At 42.8% G+C, this 16,014-nt stretch overlaps 1 protein-coding gene across 14 annotated transcripts in view; it reads right to left on the bottom strand.

Annotated features, from left to right (window-relative positions):
* Sarm (sterile alpha and armadillo motif) overlaps positions 1-16,014 on the bottom strand; it is a 329,198-nt gene that overhangs the window by 34,041 nt on the left and 279,143 nt on the right. For all 14 annotated transcript variants that reach the window (XM_045759498.2, XM_069316280.1, XM_045759502.2 and 11 more), the window contains 3 exons: positions 6,060-6,278; positions 3,871-4,200; positions 3,405-3,572 (listed from right to left, as the gene is read on the bottom strand). In XM_045759498.2, coding sequence (XP_045615454.1) covers positions 3,405-3,572; positions 3,871-4,200; positions 6,060-6,278 — 717 coding nt within the window. The remainder of the gene's footprint in view (positions 1-3,404; positions 3,573-3,870; positions 4,201-6,059; positions 6,279-16,014) is intronic.

The raw sequence follows: 16,014 nt of genomic DNA, 5'->3' as shown, positions 1-16,014 counted from the left end.
TGTTTTTCTGCTTTTTGGTTTCTGAACATAACAGTCCTTATTATATATCACGCCATGGGTCCAGTTGGTGGAGGAACACGGCAAAGAACTGACCACTGAAGAACTCCTAGCCCTTCACAAGAAGCAGCAACAAGAGACAGCCGAGGAAAGTTCTTCAGGAGAGGACGAGGCAGTAGAGGATGTCCCTTCCTTTATTAATTAATTAAGAAAATGTGTAAAATATGGGAAGAACTGCAAAGTTTTGCTGAAAAGACTCCCAGATAAAGCTGTAACAGGCTCATTACAGACAAGTGTTAAAATGTAAGGAAAAACCCAAGTGTCTATAGACAAATTATAGAAAATTGTATAATTGCTGATTTCTGCCATGTTTCCCCCCCCTTTTTTTATTCCTTTTTTCAACACAATTTATACTTTAATCTCAATTACTATTAAGTTTTAGTCCAAGTGTTTTTTCCCTCCACACATTGCCCGAAACGCTATGCATATTAGTTGCTTTAGGTACGTTTATGTACTGTTTATGTACTTGTTATGTACTATGTTATGTACAATGTTTATGTACTAGCTCTATCTATAAATCCAACATTATGTTTGTAACTCATCTTCTATGTATGTACTTTTACCTGAATAAAAATGAGATTCTCAGCAAGACAAGCAAGCAGTGAGCCACAATCGGGTCCTAGTGGTATGCCTGCAAAATGTAGGAGAGTACACACCAGAAAAGTCATCACTGCCTGATGTAATAATGGAAGGGGACTCTCCTCCTCAACCCATCACCCTCTTCCTCACCATCTTCCATATGCCAACAAGAGTCCTCAATAAAGGCAAGGTATAGTGAAATATGCGAGTAGTATTCTGTATAAAATGTATTTTGAAGCTAATATTTTTGGGTGTGTGGAATGGATTAATTCAATTTACATTATTTCTTATACCAAAATTCGTTTCGGTTTACAAATTTTTGGTGTACAAACAGTCTCTTGGAACGGATTTAAATTCGTTAAACCAAGGTGCCAATGTACAGATTTTTTTGGGGGGGGTTGATTATATTTTAATCATCTGGAGAGATCATCTTAATTTCATAGGTTCACTGCCAACTTATTTTCACAAATTTCATACTTTCCTTCCTGAGTAAGCTAAAAATTCAAAGAACTTTATTCATTTACTACTTGAATTAGAAATTGTTAAACAACATTAATCTAACAAAATGCATTAGCCCTGATCCTCCCACTTTGCTCGATACCCAATAAAAATTTACACAAATTTCTGCAAATGAAGCATTTGGTGCCAAGAAGACTGGCCATGAGCTTTCATATACATTCAACTGTATTTGGCATAGGAAACTATTTATAAAGCAAATTAAGTTTAAAAATATAATTGTACTATACTGTACTGTGTTCAAACCAAGATATACCAAGACAAAGGTTGCCAGGAGACAAAAGTAAAAACAGGACCTAGTTTTGAATTCAGGGAAAGGAGAAACCAAAACTAGGACAAGGCGAAGCCAAATCCAGGGCCAGGCGAGGCCAAATCCAGGGCCAGGCGAGGCCAAATCCAGGGCCAGGCGAGGCCAAATCCAGGGCCAGGCAAGGCCAAATCCAGGGCCAGGCGAGGCCAAATCCAGGGCCAGGCGAGGCCAAATCCAGGGCCAGGCGAGGCCAAATCCAGGGCCAGGCGAGGCCAAATCCTTTATCTTAATTATTTATTTTTTTATTGATATATACAAGAGTTGTTACATTCTTGTACACCCACTAGTACGTATAGCGTTTCGGGCAAGTCCTTAATCCTTTGTTCCCTGGAATACGACTCCGCGAAGAATCGTTTTTACAACTAAGTACCCATTTAACTGTTGAGTTTAACAGAGGCTACAGTTAAGGATTTGCGCCCAGTAAATCCTCCCCGGCCAGAATACGAGCCCAGGACAAAGAGCTTGCAGAACGCCAGGCGAGCTTCTTACCACTACGCTGCAGAGACTGCTATTTAGTTATTTCATGAGTCAGGCATCTAAATGGTAGGATAAAGCTACAAACAATCTTAAGGAACTAGATTGAGAAAAAAAAAACAAAAAAACTTTACTCTGATGAGCATAACATTAATTCAATTGATTCCAGGAACCTCCCCTTCTCAGTGAAAAGAAACTTCAAACAAAACTTCCCCATGCTTTCTGAGCCACTTCAGTTAAACATTTGCTGACAAAAATTGTGTGTTGGTTTGCCAATGACAAATAATTGCCAAAGTAACAAAGTACAGGGTAGAATACCTGTACTGTATGTTATAACACAGAAGGGCCAACTCACTACAATTTTGTTATAGTACTGTAGAAATAAATAGGAAAAATAGAAAGCTGAAAGTTGGGAAAACAATAGCAAATTTAAGAACATCAAAGATGAAAAAAAGAACTTATTTAAGTAGCAAAATAGAACCAAACGCAGGAGTGGGTCACCTATTTGCTTCCTAAATTTTAACAGAAAATACTGTTTAGATTAATAAAAATATGTTATAACTGCAGTAACAAATTTGTTTAAGTTTAGGGTCTGAAAAGACCTGGGTAAATATTGGTTTGGTAATAGGGTTGCTGATTTATGGGATATATTACTGGTAACAATATAGATGTTGGTTCACTGTACCATTTCAAATGTAGGTTCAACATATACTGAACAGAATATGAACGAGTTTAGGTGGATATAAATAAGTTGCCTCATATGACCCAATATAATTAGAACCTTTATTCGTAACAACTTACACAAAGTGTTGCAACAATAGCTGGACTAAAAAAGGTGTACAGCAGTCTAAATCAAGCTTATATATTTAGGCATAAATTGAATAACATTTGTTCTGACGTGCATTTCCTTTGTTGTTCTATATGTACAGGTACAGTATTCTGTACCAATATGTTCTAAATACAGTATCTCATCATCATGTGCATCTCTTATCTCTGCACATGGTTGTGTATGCCAAGTCTTAAGTGAAAATTTTTGTTACCGACATAACTTCCCACTCCATCAGTGGTACGTAAATGGGGTAAAGATGACAACAATGATGATAATGGTGAAAGTAAAGAAATTTTAAAGAAGGATTTCTGAAAAAATAAATTCTCAATATGTTCATACTGTTATGATATTGTATGAATGTGTAGATGGATACTGAACTATGTTAATGGAGAATAGTTGAATGAACAAGTTTTTGATATGTAACCGGCACCACAACAATGTCATAGGCATCATACTAAAAATTTTACAATCTCTATTCGACCCTGAATGAATGAGGTAAATTGGAAGAAACAGGCTCTATGACCAAAAGGACAAAAGGCTCATCATTAGAGGATGGAACATTAACAAAAGAAAATTAAATACACTTGGTGAGTTCAGAATCAATTGTTCTATTCAAGAATTTTAAAAATTAGAACTTACTTGTGAGATAGCTGCAGCCTTCTCTGCTGTAATGCCATCAACTTCTATTTTTGCTTTGGTAGCCGCCTTTGTTGATTGTTCTGCATATGATACATCCCCTGCCTGCAGCTTTCTAGACTCTGATGACTGTCCTGAGGCAGATTCATAACTGTTTTTGTCTGTCACAACCTGCAAAAATGTAAGAATTATTTAATCATTTCAAATTAATTGGAACATTGTTTAATTAAGTATTCATGAATATAGTGTCTTTGGAAACATTCTTAAAATACTTTGTATAATTCTTATGTACATAATTAACAAAATATTACAATGAAAAGGTAGTCTCAGTTAAACACGTCTTCAATAATTAAAAGCAAATATATACGGTACAGTACATTACTTTAAATATTTCTAAAATGTTTTTTAACCACTGCAGTTAATCTCTACGTGCTACAATAAACCAAACAAAAATAAATTAAGCCTTCACCTTTGTTTTCGAGGAAGATGTCACCTTCTTCTGCTCGAACTTTAGTTCTTTGGGATTACTGCCATTGGTCGACCCTGAGGTGAGAGGCGAGGAACTGAGCTGATCCTGCTGAACATTCAGGTTCGGTAGGTCAAAATCATCCTCCAGTGCCAGCTGCTCTGTTGATCCCATCTGGAGGGCATCATTGAGGGCATCCATAGAACCCATATTAAAGCCTGAGGCTTTACGCTTGTTAAAGCCTGACTGGAGTGCGGCCGAGGATGTACCCTGCTGCATAGCTGCGTTGCTGGCCAAAGACATTGACCTATTGTAGTTAACACTATTGCTTTGCTGCAACATAAAATAATGATTTGATTAGAATCTTTAAATATACTGTAGTCTCTAAATGGATTATAATACTGTATTTATAACATAAGTACAAAAGTTTATGTAAATAAACTAACCCAGTAGTTAGTAATTTTTGAGTAAATCTTTAAAAAGATATTCTGTACCGAATTTATTGGGTAAAATTATTACAGCCTAATTATTACTTTTCCTATTTTACTAAATAATGTTGCCATTTTTGGTGTACGAGACATGATGAGCCCATTATGTGCCTCTATAACCTTTTCCACTACTGCCCACAAGATGGGTATGGACAAGTCAAGCCTAACACTGACTGCCTGTCCCCAAACAGTGAATTATTATAATTATTCAAATTATTATAAAGTTCACTTTCAACAAGTTTTAGGAGATCAATAGTTAAAGCAAAAATATCTTTAAATTTTATTAGTCCTCAATTAGTTTTATGTAGGGACATATATCTAGGCAGATAGGTCCTTGCATATAATACAGGTACAGTACTTGCATACAATGCTATACTAGTATTAATAATTTTACAAGATCTTCTTGTCAGACTGGCAACTTGGCACAGGTGTGGACAAATGATGAATGAAAGCAGAACTGTCGTTACTGGCACGATGTTGTGTCCATAATGCTAAATCAAACTTCTTCCCGAGGCATTTCCCTATCAAAATGTAATTCGGCATCATATTTGGTAATTTGTATTTTAAATTACCTAACAAGATGAGCTTTAACTAGTGATAGTTATGTAATTTCAAAGATAAAAACAGTCAATGAAAAATTAAATAAAGTTACTATAGATTTTAATATTTTGAGAGCAAAAAAAAAATTACTGGTCTCACTTTCCTGCCTTAAAAAAAAAAAAATAGTTTTATTCTGCCAAAATTAAAATTTGAGAAGAAATATTTTTCATTAATAACAAAGGCCTGTTAAACAGCCTTAGTCTGGAATCTATTATTTGTTTGATATGTAAATAAATCTTATGTAAATAAATCTTGTTTAACAATGCACTATGTTTTATTGAACTGTGCCAACCTCTGACATCAATGACGTCAATCTTGTCAAGCAGACCAAGTCAGCTGACTAGGAAAATGTAAAAATAACATTAAGCCAGAGCAGTTAATAAAAAATATATATACATATATATATATTGCGATAAATTTCCGTTATTTTTCTCAGTTATGATAAATAACAATATACAGTAGTATAGTTAAGTTTACTCTAATAAGAGAGACATGGTTCTCTAACTAATCTTCTAGCAAGGGTACCAGAGCCATGTATGTAGAACCAATCCAATATATAGTGTATCTACATCCACAAAATCTTACGTTTTCCCCATACAAAACCACGGTAAAAACCATTCAATAAATGTCGGAAAAACAAAAAAACACCCACAAATACCTTTACCAATTTGTGAAAAAAGTGACTTCCCACGTTAGTGCCCAATATTCAAACATTAATATGGCAAAACTAACTGTTTGCCAGATTGTCTGTTAGATTTTGAATTTGTCTATTTCGGATTTGAGAAGAACAAATGACACGAGGGTAATGTGTGATTGCTTTTTTGTATCACACACATTGCATGTATTTGTTGGTGCTGGGCTTAAAGCCTATCAACCTCTGTAGGATTGTTAAGGTCGCCACAATGGCTTACTGACCAACCTGCTAGTGTTCTTCAAGCCTGGCAAGGGTCCAGGACTGAAGTATACTCTGTGTATATACACTGAGAAGTTGGGTACACCTAATGTGTGTGTACTAATATTAAATAAATAAATATTATATATATTATATATATATATATATCCATCCCTTAAATGTATTAAAACAATTAAAACAGCTGAACTTACTGATGCCATCTCGCTGATATTAGACTTGACTTCAGACATAGATGACTTGAGTTCGTTAAGGTTAGACTTGCTGATGCTAGAGGAGGACTTGAGTTCACTTAAGTTACTGGAGGACTTTACTTCACTTAAGTTTGAAGAAGAATGCGAGTGTGAGGTGTGCTGCGATCTCTTTAGCTGACTACTGCTGCTGCTGCTGCTGCTCCGGCTGCTCATGAGCTGCTGTAAATACAAGAGAGCTATATTAGATACAGTAAACAACAGTGCATTGCTCTTCAACAACAACTTAAAATACCAAAATACAAATTGGCACGATTATGTTAAATATAAATGTATTACAAGTATATGTCTTGACCTGGCTTATTGTAGTCAAAGAATATAAAAATAAATAAAATAAAATAGTTTATTCGGGTAAGGTACATACATACAAGAGATTTTACAAAATTTGATCGATTTATTGATCTAGTGATTATTGAGCTAGTACATACAATGCCTAAAGCCACTATTACGCAAAGCGTTTCGGGCAGATACATAACTCATATACATAAATATATAAGGCAGATACATAAATATATAACTCTTGCTAGTATGAGCTGCCCTCAACATTCTAGCAACATGCTAGAATGCTCAACACACTAATATGTTGCAAATCCCTGAACCGCAGGATTTGGCATCTATATTACTACACCTGACGCACCCTTGCGACGAAGCCTAATGCATTAGTCATCAAAGTAAAGCTTCAGAACTGACACATTTACCCTGAATTACCTTTTACATTTAAATCTTTCTTTCAAGGCACAGTATTTTAAACACGATGTCATGTACACCCGTTAACACATGGATACTTTTTGTAATATACACACATTTATTGATTCTCTAAATAAAACTTGTCCCAAATCATAACGAGACAATGGGACACTACCCGTGAAAAAAATCCTTAAAACGCAAAATGTGGCAAGTGATCAGGAGGAGGATAATGAAGTATCTACATATACAGAGAAGTAGTTAATAATACTGGTATCCAAGGGCTCTCCAACATCACAAATTCAACATTTACAATCCTCTAAGGCCGCATTCTTGCAGTTCCTTTGTTACCACAATCACAGACCCAGAATAAGGACTTGCTTCACTTTGCAATCAGTGAAACCAATATATAATTTTGTTTTATCATACTGCTAGTAATTGCCACCCATAATTTAGGAACCACCGACTAAATTCCTGTCTTTAAACCCTGATTAAATAACTTATGAAGTAACTTTTGAAACCAGGTACAGTATCTCTCCGTTTGGAATTCTTCTCTGAAAATGAAACAACCCACTTACGATATTAATCAACGGGGGCATAAAAGAGCTAGACCCGTTGTGCTATTTCTGCCCCTACTCAGCGGGGCATAAAAAGAGCAATGTAAGCAATGATAGCTAAACACTCGCAGGATGGACACGAGCATAATACAATAACTGAGCTTATAAAATAACCATAGGAAATCAAAACATTGCAAAATCGTATGCATGTATCTGCAATAAACTTGAGTAGACGATCCCTTAGGCCAGAGACCAATATGGTGTTGATGGCGGTTGCTGTGTACCTCAACCAGCCCCGCCTAACCCGCCAGGCTTTATACTAACACCACTGCCAGCCCTCAGCCCTGCACGGGAGACATCTCCCATCACGCAGGGTGCAGTCGCACCTCCACAGATCTCCAGTATCAGCTCTTGAGACTGGTGATGGCTCAATAGGGCCACCACTTACGGGCTATTCATGCCCGTGCCACCTTTTGGGTGGCTTAATCTTCATCAGTCAGCCCTCAGCCCTGTCTATCATCCCGGGGCTTACACCAACACGACACTCCTCGCCCATCAACCCGGCCACGGTGCCAGGTGGTGCCAGGTGGGGACTTCTCCGTCAGCAGCAGCTGAGGCAGTGTTGACTCAGTGTTACTGGGAACAAGCTATCACACCAATTAACCCGCCCTCATCAATAAGCGACGTAAGCTCGTTAATAGTTACCAAATACCATATTCATGATTGTAAAACTACATGACTCGCATATGATCACGTTCGCACATTTCTCTAAGAGTGCTTTGCTCACTACCTCTTGGATTCGCAACTCTGCAAGTGCTCCACCCACGTACTACACAAATACAAATAATCGCCAACAGAACCTACAAAACTAACAATTTCAATATATAGTTTGGCGTAGGTTAAGTATATAATAATTTATCACACAAACCCGTTTTCAATGAACAGAACGTAAAAACTGAAAAATGCGTCTTGGCCACCGCTTTAACGAGCCTGACCTGAGGACAGGTTAAGCGCGCACACATACAGGTCTTATGACACAGTTGTAACCACAGCTTAATCCGTGAGTTTGGCAACTGTTGTGGGTTGCACCCTGTGAAAGATCTGTAATTGGCCTAGGGAGACCTCGATAAGCCAGACGCTTCCTGACCGCGACAATGGCACCTACAGTAGGACCGTCAGAGTTGTACCCAATCAACTCATTGATCGATTGATGAAGATTAAGCCATGGCACGGGCATGAATAGCCCGTAATGTACCCAATCAACTCCACCCACTTCATATACAACACGTATCAAAGTTCTGGAAAAGTCCTCCGCGGGGAGAAGCACCAGCAGTTTGCAGGCAGAGCGCACAGCGCCCCGGAGTCGACTGCTGACCCGAGCAAACCTCAGAATCAAGGCAGCCAGCAAAACACAACTTGTCGACTCGCTCATACAGAAAAAAAAACTTTAAAGGCACGTAGGCGGAATATACAGCGGAGGCCTTGAACTCTTACCTGTAGCAGGTGGAGTTAGTGAAAGGCCCCTGGGTACGGAGTCCGGGCTGTGCTCCTTCAGTCCTTCACACCACACCTCAGTATTCAACAACATTTGTGTGTATCCTCTTACGAAACGTGTACATATTTCCTCAAGCATGGCGTTTTCTGCTTTTATTAAGCAGTTTAATAGCTCCGAAACACTTTAAGGAGCTAATAAACGTTATATTGCTCAATTTATGATATATCAAAGCTATGGATATAGCGTAGATATATAATAACGCTATATCAATAATCTCCTTGGGTCAAGAACAACCTCGCAGAATTTCCAAGCAATTATCAAAAGGCACCAAGCCGGGAAGGCTAAGTAACACCATCAGAATGTCCAAGCTCGTAAACTGTTTAATAAACACACTAAGCCGCCCTGATGGAGGAAAAGATGCACAGGTTTCCTAAGTGGACACAGAAATACTTCACGAATGCTAGGAAGACACTACGGGCTCACCATAGACCGTGCTACTTGGAACTTTGTTCCAGGTAGTAAATCTTTAACAATAGGAAGCGTGAGAACTGGTACTAGCAAGCTCTCCACCCGGACGTATCATGCTCTCCTCCGCCCACACCTTCAACCCCCACACACCACCACTAACCACCTCTCAACATACAATAGTTATATTGATCATGTTTTATAGCACGCCCCCCACCCCCACACACACACCCCTGCCACCGAGAGGTGAATAAGCAGATGAAAAGTCACACTAACGTGGCTGAAAAATGTTGACCAAACCCCACACACTAGAAATTGAAGAGACGACGATGTTTCGGTCCGTCCTGGACCATTATCAAGTCGATTGTGAATAAGGTTGAGAGCGGGTACCATTCCGGCCTCGCTTGTGTGGAAGTCGCCCTCGCCTGAAACCCGAAACTCAGTTGCTGCTCTTTAATTTCACAGAGCCACATTTACTACATTGTCAGTTTGAGTGTTGCGTGCGTGTGTCCTGAGCGCGCTCGCGCACAAACAAGTCGACACTACACACTGAAATATATTATACGAATACGACCGCTTCTCTATTGGAAGAAATAAATGAGAATACAAATAGCACACTGATAAATCTGGTTAATTGAATTGGTGGATGGGTTTACCTCCATACAGAGTGCGTGGAGGATGCGTGTACCTCTATACAGAGTGCGTGAAGGATGGGTGTACCTCCATACAGAGTGCGTGGAGGATGGGTGTACCTCCATACAGAGTGCGTGGAGGATGGGTGTACCTCTATACAGAGCGCGTGGAGGATGGGTGTACCTCCATACAGAGTGCGTGAAGGATGGGTGTACCTCTATACAGAGCGCGTGGAGGATGGGTGTACCTCCATACAGAGTGCGTGAAGGATGGGTGTACCTCCATACAGAGTGCGTGAAGGATGTGTTTACCTCCATACAGAGTGCGTGGAGGATGGCTGTACCTCCACACACAGCGCGTGGAGGATGGGTGTACCTATACACCAACGCTGCAGTTCCTCGTGTACTGACACTGGCCGCCTTGCATTGTTATGCATCAGAGGGCCACTGGCTGGGGGGCCACGCCCTCGCGTCGCCTCCCCCAGCCCACACCTGTCTTCCTGGTACTCCCCTCTCGCGGCTCTTATCCCCCTCAACCACCACGTTCCCCGAACAGCGACCCGCAAGCTGCTACACACCGAACGACAGTGCCTAACGTCTCTCAGGTGGTCTTAACACTTTATAGCTTAGAAGGCTGATATTGCCATAGGTGTGTGGACGGGACGGGACGGGCAATCCTGCAGGGAACCACGAGGAACGGGTCCCCGTCAATATGGTTGTGGGAGGAGGAGGTAGGAAGTAAATTGTTTATTTGCAATAATATACCTAGTTCTCAAATCCCATTGACTGACTGCCTGTGAGGTGGAGACCTGCCCTACAAGCGGTCCCTAATCGAATGGTCCCGGGTTCGATCCACGGCGCCGGCGAGAAACAATATGCAGAGTTTCTTTCACCCTGATGACCCTCTTACCTAGCAGTAAATAGGTCCCTGGGAGTTAGTCAGTTGTCACGGGCTGCTTCCTGGGGGTAGAGGCCTGGTCGAGGACCGGGCCGCGGGGATACTAAAGCCCCGAAATCATCAAGATAACCTCAAGATAACCACCACCTTGGAAGGCGAGGGATGGCGGGTCGTCCGCCTCGTGGCCTTGGCTATTACCCCCACCCATCCAAATTCCTGAGCAAGTGATTAGTGTGCTATACCACCTTGAGGGTAGGTAGAGATGGGAAGCTGGTGTGACGCTGTGTGCGTGAGAGCCTTGACGAAACCACCGATGTATTAGCATTTGAAAAGCACCGAATCACCTTCTGTGGTTGATTGTTCAATAAACCCCTGAACTATATGTTAGCACATCTCTAACCCTGTCCATGGAGGACAGAAGAAAATGTATATATGCTGGTTAGCATTGTAAATGTGTAGCCACGTCTGTGGTAGAAAATAATAATAATAATAATAATAAAAACAATGGCTCCCTCCGGGAGTGACAGAGTGACTACTGGCGCGCTCATCTCCACTTGCAAGGTCACAACTTACTCAGCTTCACTTTGAGTCAAGAGTCGATGTTGATCGACCTACAGCTGACAATGTGACCTTCCTAAGGGTAGAAGGGGCACAATAACTAAATGCTCCCGGACGCAGGTTCGAATCCTCGTCACGGCCCTTGTGGATTTGTTCATTTGATGCATCACGTTAGTGTGATCTCTGTGTGGCACAATAACTATACAAGTGTAATTTTAATAAGCACCACTTAAATTTTAAGTGGTGCTAGATCAGCCACACCTGTCGACAGATTACAATGCTTTTGTATAATGAATACACAAACGTGATATATTTATGAGAAAATGTTGAGGCCGTGCGATGGGATCGAACCCGCGTCCCCTGAACTCTCTAGGTACTTAGTACCTTATGGTCCAGTTGGTGGTGCCTATGTCTGAGGAAATTTAGGGGCGCGGGTTCGATCCCATCCTACAGCTTCAACACATACAACAGATGGTTGGGACGACAACATGTGGGCAGAACACAGCGGTCAGTGACACCTGAGCCATGGTTCTATGCTTTAGTTTCCCAGGGTACACGAGAACAGTGCAAGGACGCAGGTTCGAATCCTCGTCACGGCCCTTGTGGATTTGTTCAGTGCTAGTGCTTCCTGCGAGTCGGTCTTTGCAGTAGCTTGTAAGCTGTAACCACACACACGCAAGACGTAAAATTACGGCAAAATAGTCATACATAATTGATTGATTGATGAAGATTAAGCCAGCCAAAAGGTGGCACGGGCTTGAATAGCCCGTAAGTGGTGGCCCTTTTTGAGCCATGACCAGTATCAATAGATGATACTAGAGATCTGTGGAGGTGCGACTGCACCCTGCGTGACGGGAGATGTCTCCCGTGTCATACATAGGCGTGTGCTTGGAGTCATACAAGGACTAGCTGCACTAACACCATCCCTGCCCCTACCATCCAACATTCCCCAACCTCACCACTCCCATCCCTGGAACTCCTCACTATAATTGTCTAATACAAGTTTAGATTTCCGCGTAGACCCAAAAGTCAAACCCGTGGGTGGAGCTTCACAGACAGTGTAAGAGCGCTACAGTGAAGTGCCACACACTCGCGCTCTACGAACAAATATAAACCAACTTTCAGTAATAGTTGGAAACCTGTGTTGGTCTGTAGTAGTGAAGACCTTCCCCCCCCCCCCCCCCCCTGCCTTCACCTCAGTGACCTTGACTCCAGAGTCGCCCACCTGGTCCTTGCCAGCCATACGCTTCTTGACAATGACGCACGTGTATATTAAGTTCCCTAGGAATAGTATTTGTCCTGAGCTTTGAGCAGGGAACACACAGGACACACGGGTTCGTAATGCCACCGACCACACACAAGGGGCACACGCACAAGGGGACACAGGTGGAAACTGAGTGCCCAAATGAGCCACAGAGATATTAGAAAGAACTTTTTTAGTGTCAGAGTGGTTGACAAATGGAATGCATTAGGAAGTAATGTGGTGGAGGCTGACTCCATACACAGTTTCAAGTGTAGATATGATAGAGCCCAGTAGGCTCAAGAACCTGTACACCTGTTGATTGACGGTTGAGAGGCGGGACCAAAGAGCCAGAGCTCAACCCCCGCAAGCACAACTAGGTAAGTACACACTACTTTGCTCACTATCAACACCATCCCGTCAGGTAACGCCTCGCTGAGGGGCTGCCGTCCGCTTTAAGCAACAGCCTCTTGGAACCAAATGCTCACAGGTTAAGCCTCAGCCCCCCAGGCCAGGCTTGGAGAGTAGATCCCCAAAACTACTCCAGGTACCCAAGTATACATCAATAAGAGAATACTGATACTTAAAACCTGTCTGTGGCACATATGCAAGTCATGGAGTGGAATGTGGAAGGAGGGGAAGGATCAAGAGGATCAGGACGAGGGGGGGGGGGGCGCAGGACGAGGATTAGGGACTGGTAGGAGGGGGGAGGGAGGGAGTTATCAAGGGAAAGCGCCAAGGCATTATGACTATTTAGCACTGGGAAGGGGTCAGGATAAGGATCTGGGTTAGGACGGGGGGAAGGAATGGTGCCCAAAGGGGGCGGGGGGGGGGGGAGAACAGTCACCTAGAAGCTTCCAGCGGGTCATGAAAGAGGTAAACTCTTCGATAATTATTGGTTAAACAGGATGACTTCTGACCTTACCGAAAATAAACGTTAATTCCACAATCTATGCAATATTTGTAGACCAAGGTGGATAACTCCTAAGGATACTCACGTATTCAATTATCCTAGACCTAATACAAATTACATATTAGCTAACCATTGTAAAATACCAACCATTCGGCTTATTAGCACGGAGTGCCGGATCAACCGGGCTGTGGTGGGAATGTGGGCCTGCGGGCCGCTCCAAGCAACAGCCTAGTGGACCAAATTCTCACAAGTCAAGCCTGGCCTCGGGCCGGGCTTGGGGAGTAGAAGAACTCCCAGAACCCCGTCAACCAGGTATTAACCAGGTATCAACCAGCACCGAACATTAACTCAAGTGTGTGTCAACTCTAGAGTGAGAGCGTGTGCAGGGAAGGTGCAGCCGCTGCTCGCCCCATGCCAGCTGATCGCCTGTAAACATTGACGTCATGGCTCCAGTCAGCTGGGCTGGTAGGCTGCACCAACCAATCACCAACCCGCTCTGTAATTTGGGGGCAAGATAGACCTCGGCACGAACTGCGGCAAGAGAGGTCAAGGTTGCAACTAATAACGCGGACTGCGCCAGTCTGCCAGCAGCCCCACCCCGCTGATGGCCGAGCCGCTTTCCTAATGTAATTATTGCTTTAAAAATGCATAGCCTACAGGTGATAATCTCCTGCACGCTACGAGACCTGGACTATATGTTGGTGTAGTAAAGTGCGAGGCGGGCCAGGTGTAGTAAAGTGCGAGGCGGGCCAGGTGTAGTAAAGTGCGAGGCGGGCCAGGTGTAGTAAAGTGTGAGGGGGGCCAGGTGTACACACCCGGGAGGAGTCACGGGTCTTCCCGCGTCTTCACACCTACTCTTGGTAACCAAATGGGGGGTACAAGCATAGGGGGCGCTGGCGCAGACGGCTGGGGTGTAGGCGTGGGGGGAAAAAACAGAGGCAGGACCTGACATTAAAAGATAGTCGGCAACAGGAAGAGACATTTAAGATAACAAAAAACTTAAGAACGAGGGACGAGAGCTGTCGTCACAAGATGTAAATTAGAAACATCTTTATTTCAAATATTCTAAATTCCTCTGATAATATATAAATGATCACGCAAAACTTACACAAATCACTACGCACAAAACTGCTCTAACAGACACTCAAGTGTCAGTGGAGGATCTGATAGACATTAAAAGAAACGGCCTATAGTGAGCCATGCGAGGTAGCTGCTATTTATACCTCATCTTCCCTATTAACGTGTTTGGGGAGTGTATGAGGGCGGGAGGAACGGTGGGCTGGGTAACCCGCGGGCGGGCGGTGGTGGAGCAGCCGGGTAATAATGGTGATGCGCGCCCCCGTGTGGCGTCACCACCCACCTCCACGCTGGCACGGCTCATGCTAAGGACTACACAGCCGCACCACCTGCACCCACACACACACATACACCAGCTGCACCCACACACACCAGCTGTATCCACACACGGCACCAGCTGCACCCACACACACAGCACCAGCTGCACCCCCACACACATACTTCATTGACAGTTGAGAGGCGGGACTAAAGAGCCAGAGCTAAACCCCCGCAAGCACAATTAGTACACACACATACACACCAGCTGCACGTATTACAGAACAAAAGATTACTACGCATACCCGAGAGGCAAGGGGATAAGTTGAAGAGCTCTGGCACGATTAATGAAATACCCAACAGACAGGAGTCGGTGAGAGTGAGGCGCGAGGAGACTGGGATAGGCTACCTATAGTGGGGTGCCTCAGGAATCGGTGCTGGGACCCATACTAAATCCCACTGTGGGTATTCTACAGAAGCAGAGTCTAGATTTTGTGCCCTCTGTAATGCTTTTTGCGCTACCGCTCACAGGATGAGTATGGGGTGCACAATAAACTAGCCTACTATAAAACTAGCACAATAAACAATCAATATGTCCATGTTTGCAGACGTTGCAAAATGAATGAACAAGAATTGGGGCAGATGAGGATGGTAAGATTCTCTAAGATGACAAGCTGCAAAGTTAATCCAAGAAGTGGCTTCTGAAGTTCGACAGCAAGTCTAAGTTGATGGCAATGGGAACAGGTGACTAGACACCAAATACTCCGCGTACGTGAGACCAATTTTAGAGCATGCAGCTCCATCACAAAGCTCCCCATCTAAAAAAGAATAAAAATCACAAGGAAACTCTAAAAAGTTCATTAGTTTACAGCAAGGTTCATCCCAAAATTGTGAAAATTAAAGGAACTAGCTCTGACAATGCTAGTAAAGAGGACATAGGAAGGGAGCTAGACGAAACACACAGGGAGCTCGACGAAACACACAGGGAGCTCGACGAAACACACAGGGAGCTAGCCGAAACACACAGGGAGCTAGCCGAAACACACAGGGAGCTAGCCGAAACACACAGGGAGCTAGCCGAAACACACAGGGAGCTAGACGAAACACACAGGGAGCTAGCCGAA

This window comes from Procambarus clarkii, chromosome 83 (genome assembly GCF_040958095.1).
Source record: "Procambarus clarkii isolate CNS0578487 chromosome 83, FALCON_Pclarkii_2.0, whole genome shotgun sequence".
In the NCBI taxonomy this organism is placed as follows: domain Eukaryota; kingdom Metazoa; phylum Arthropoda; class Malacostraca; order Decapoda; family Cambaridae; genus Procambarus; species Procambarus clarkii.
This window is presented reverse-complemented; position numbering and strand designations above follow the sequence as displayed.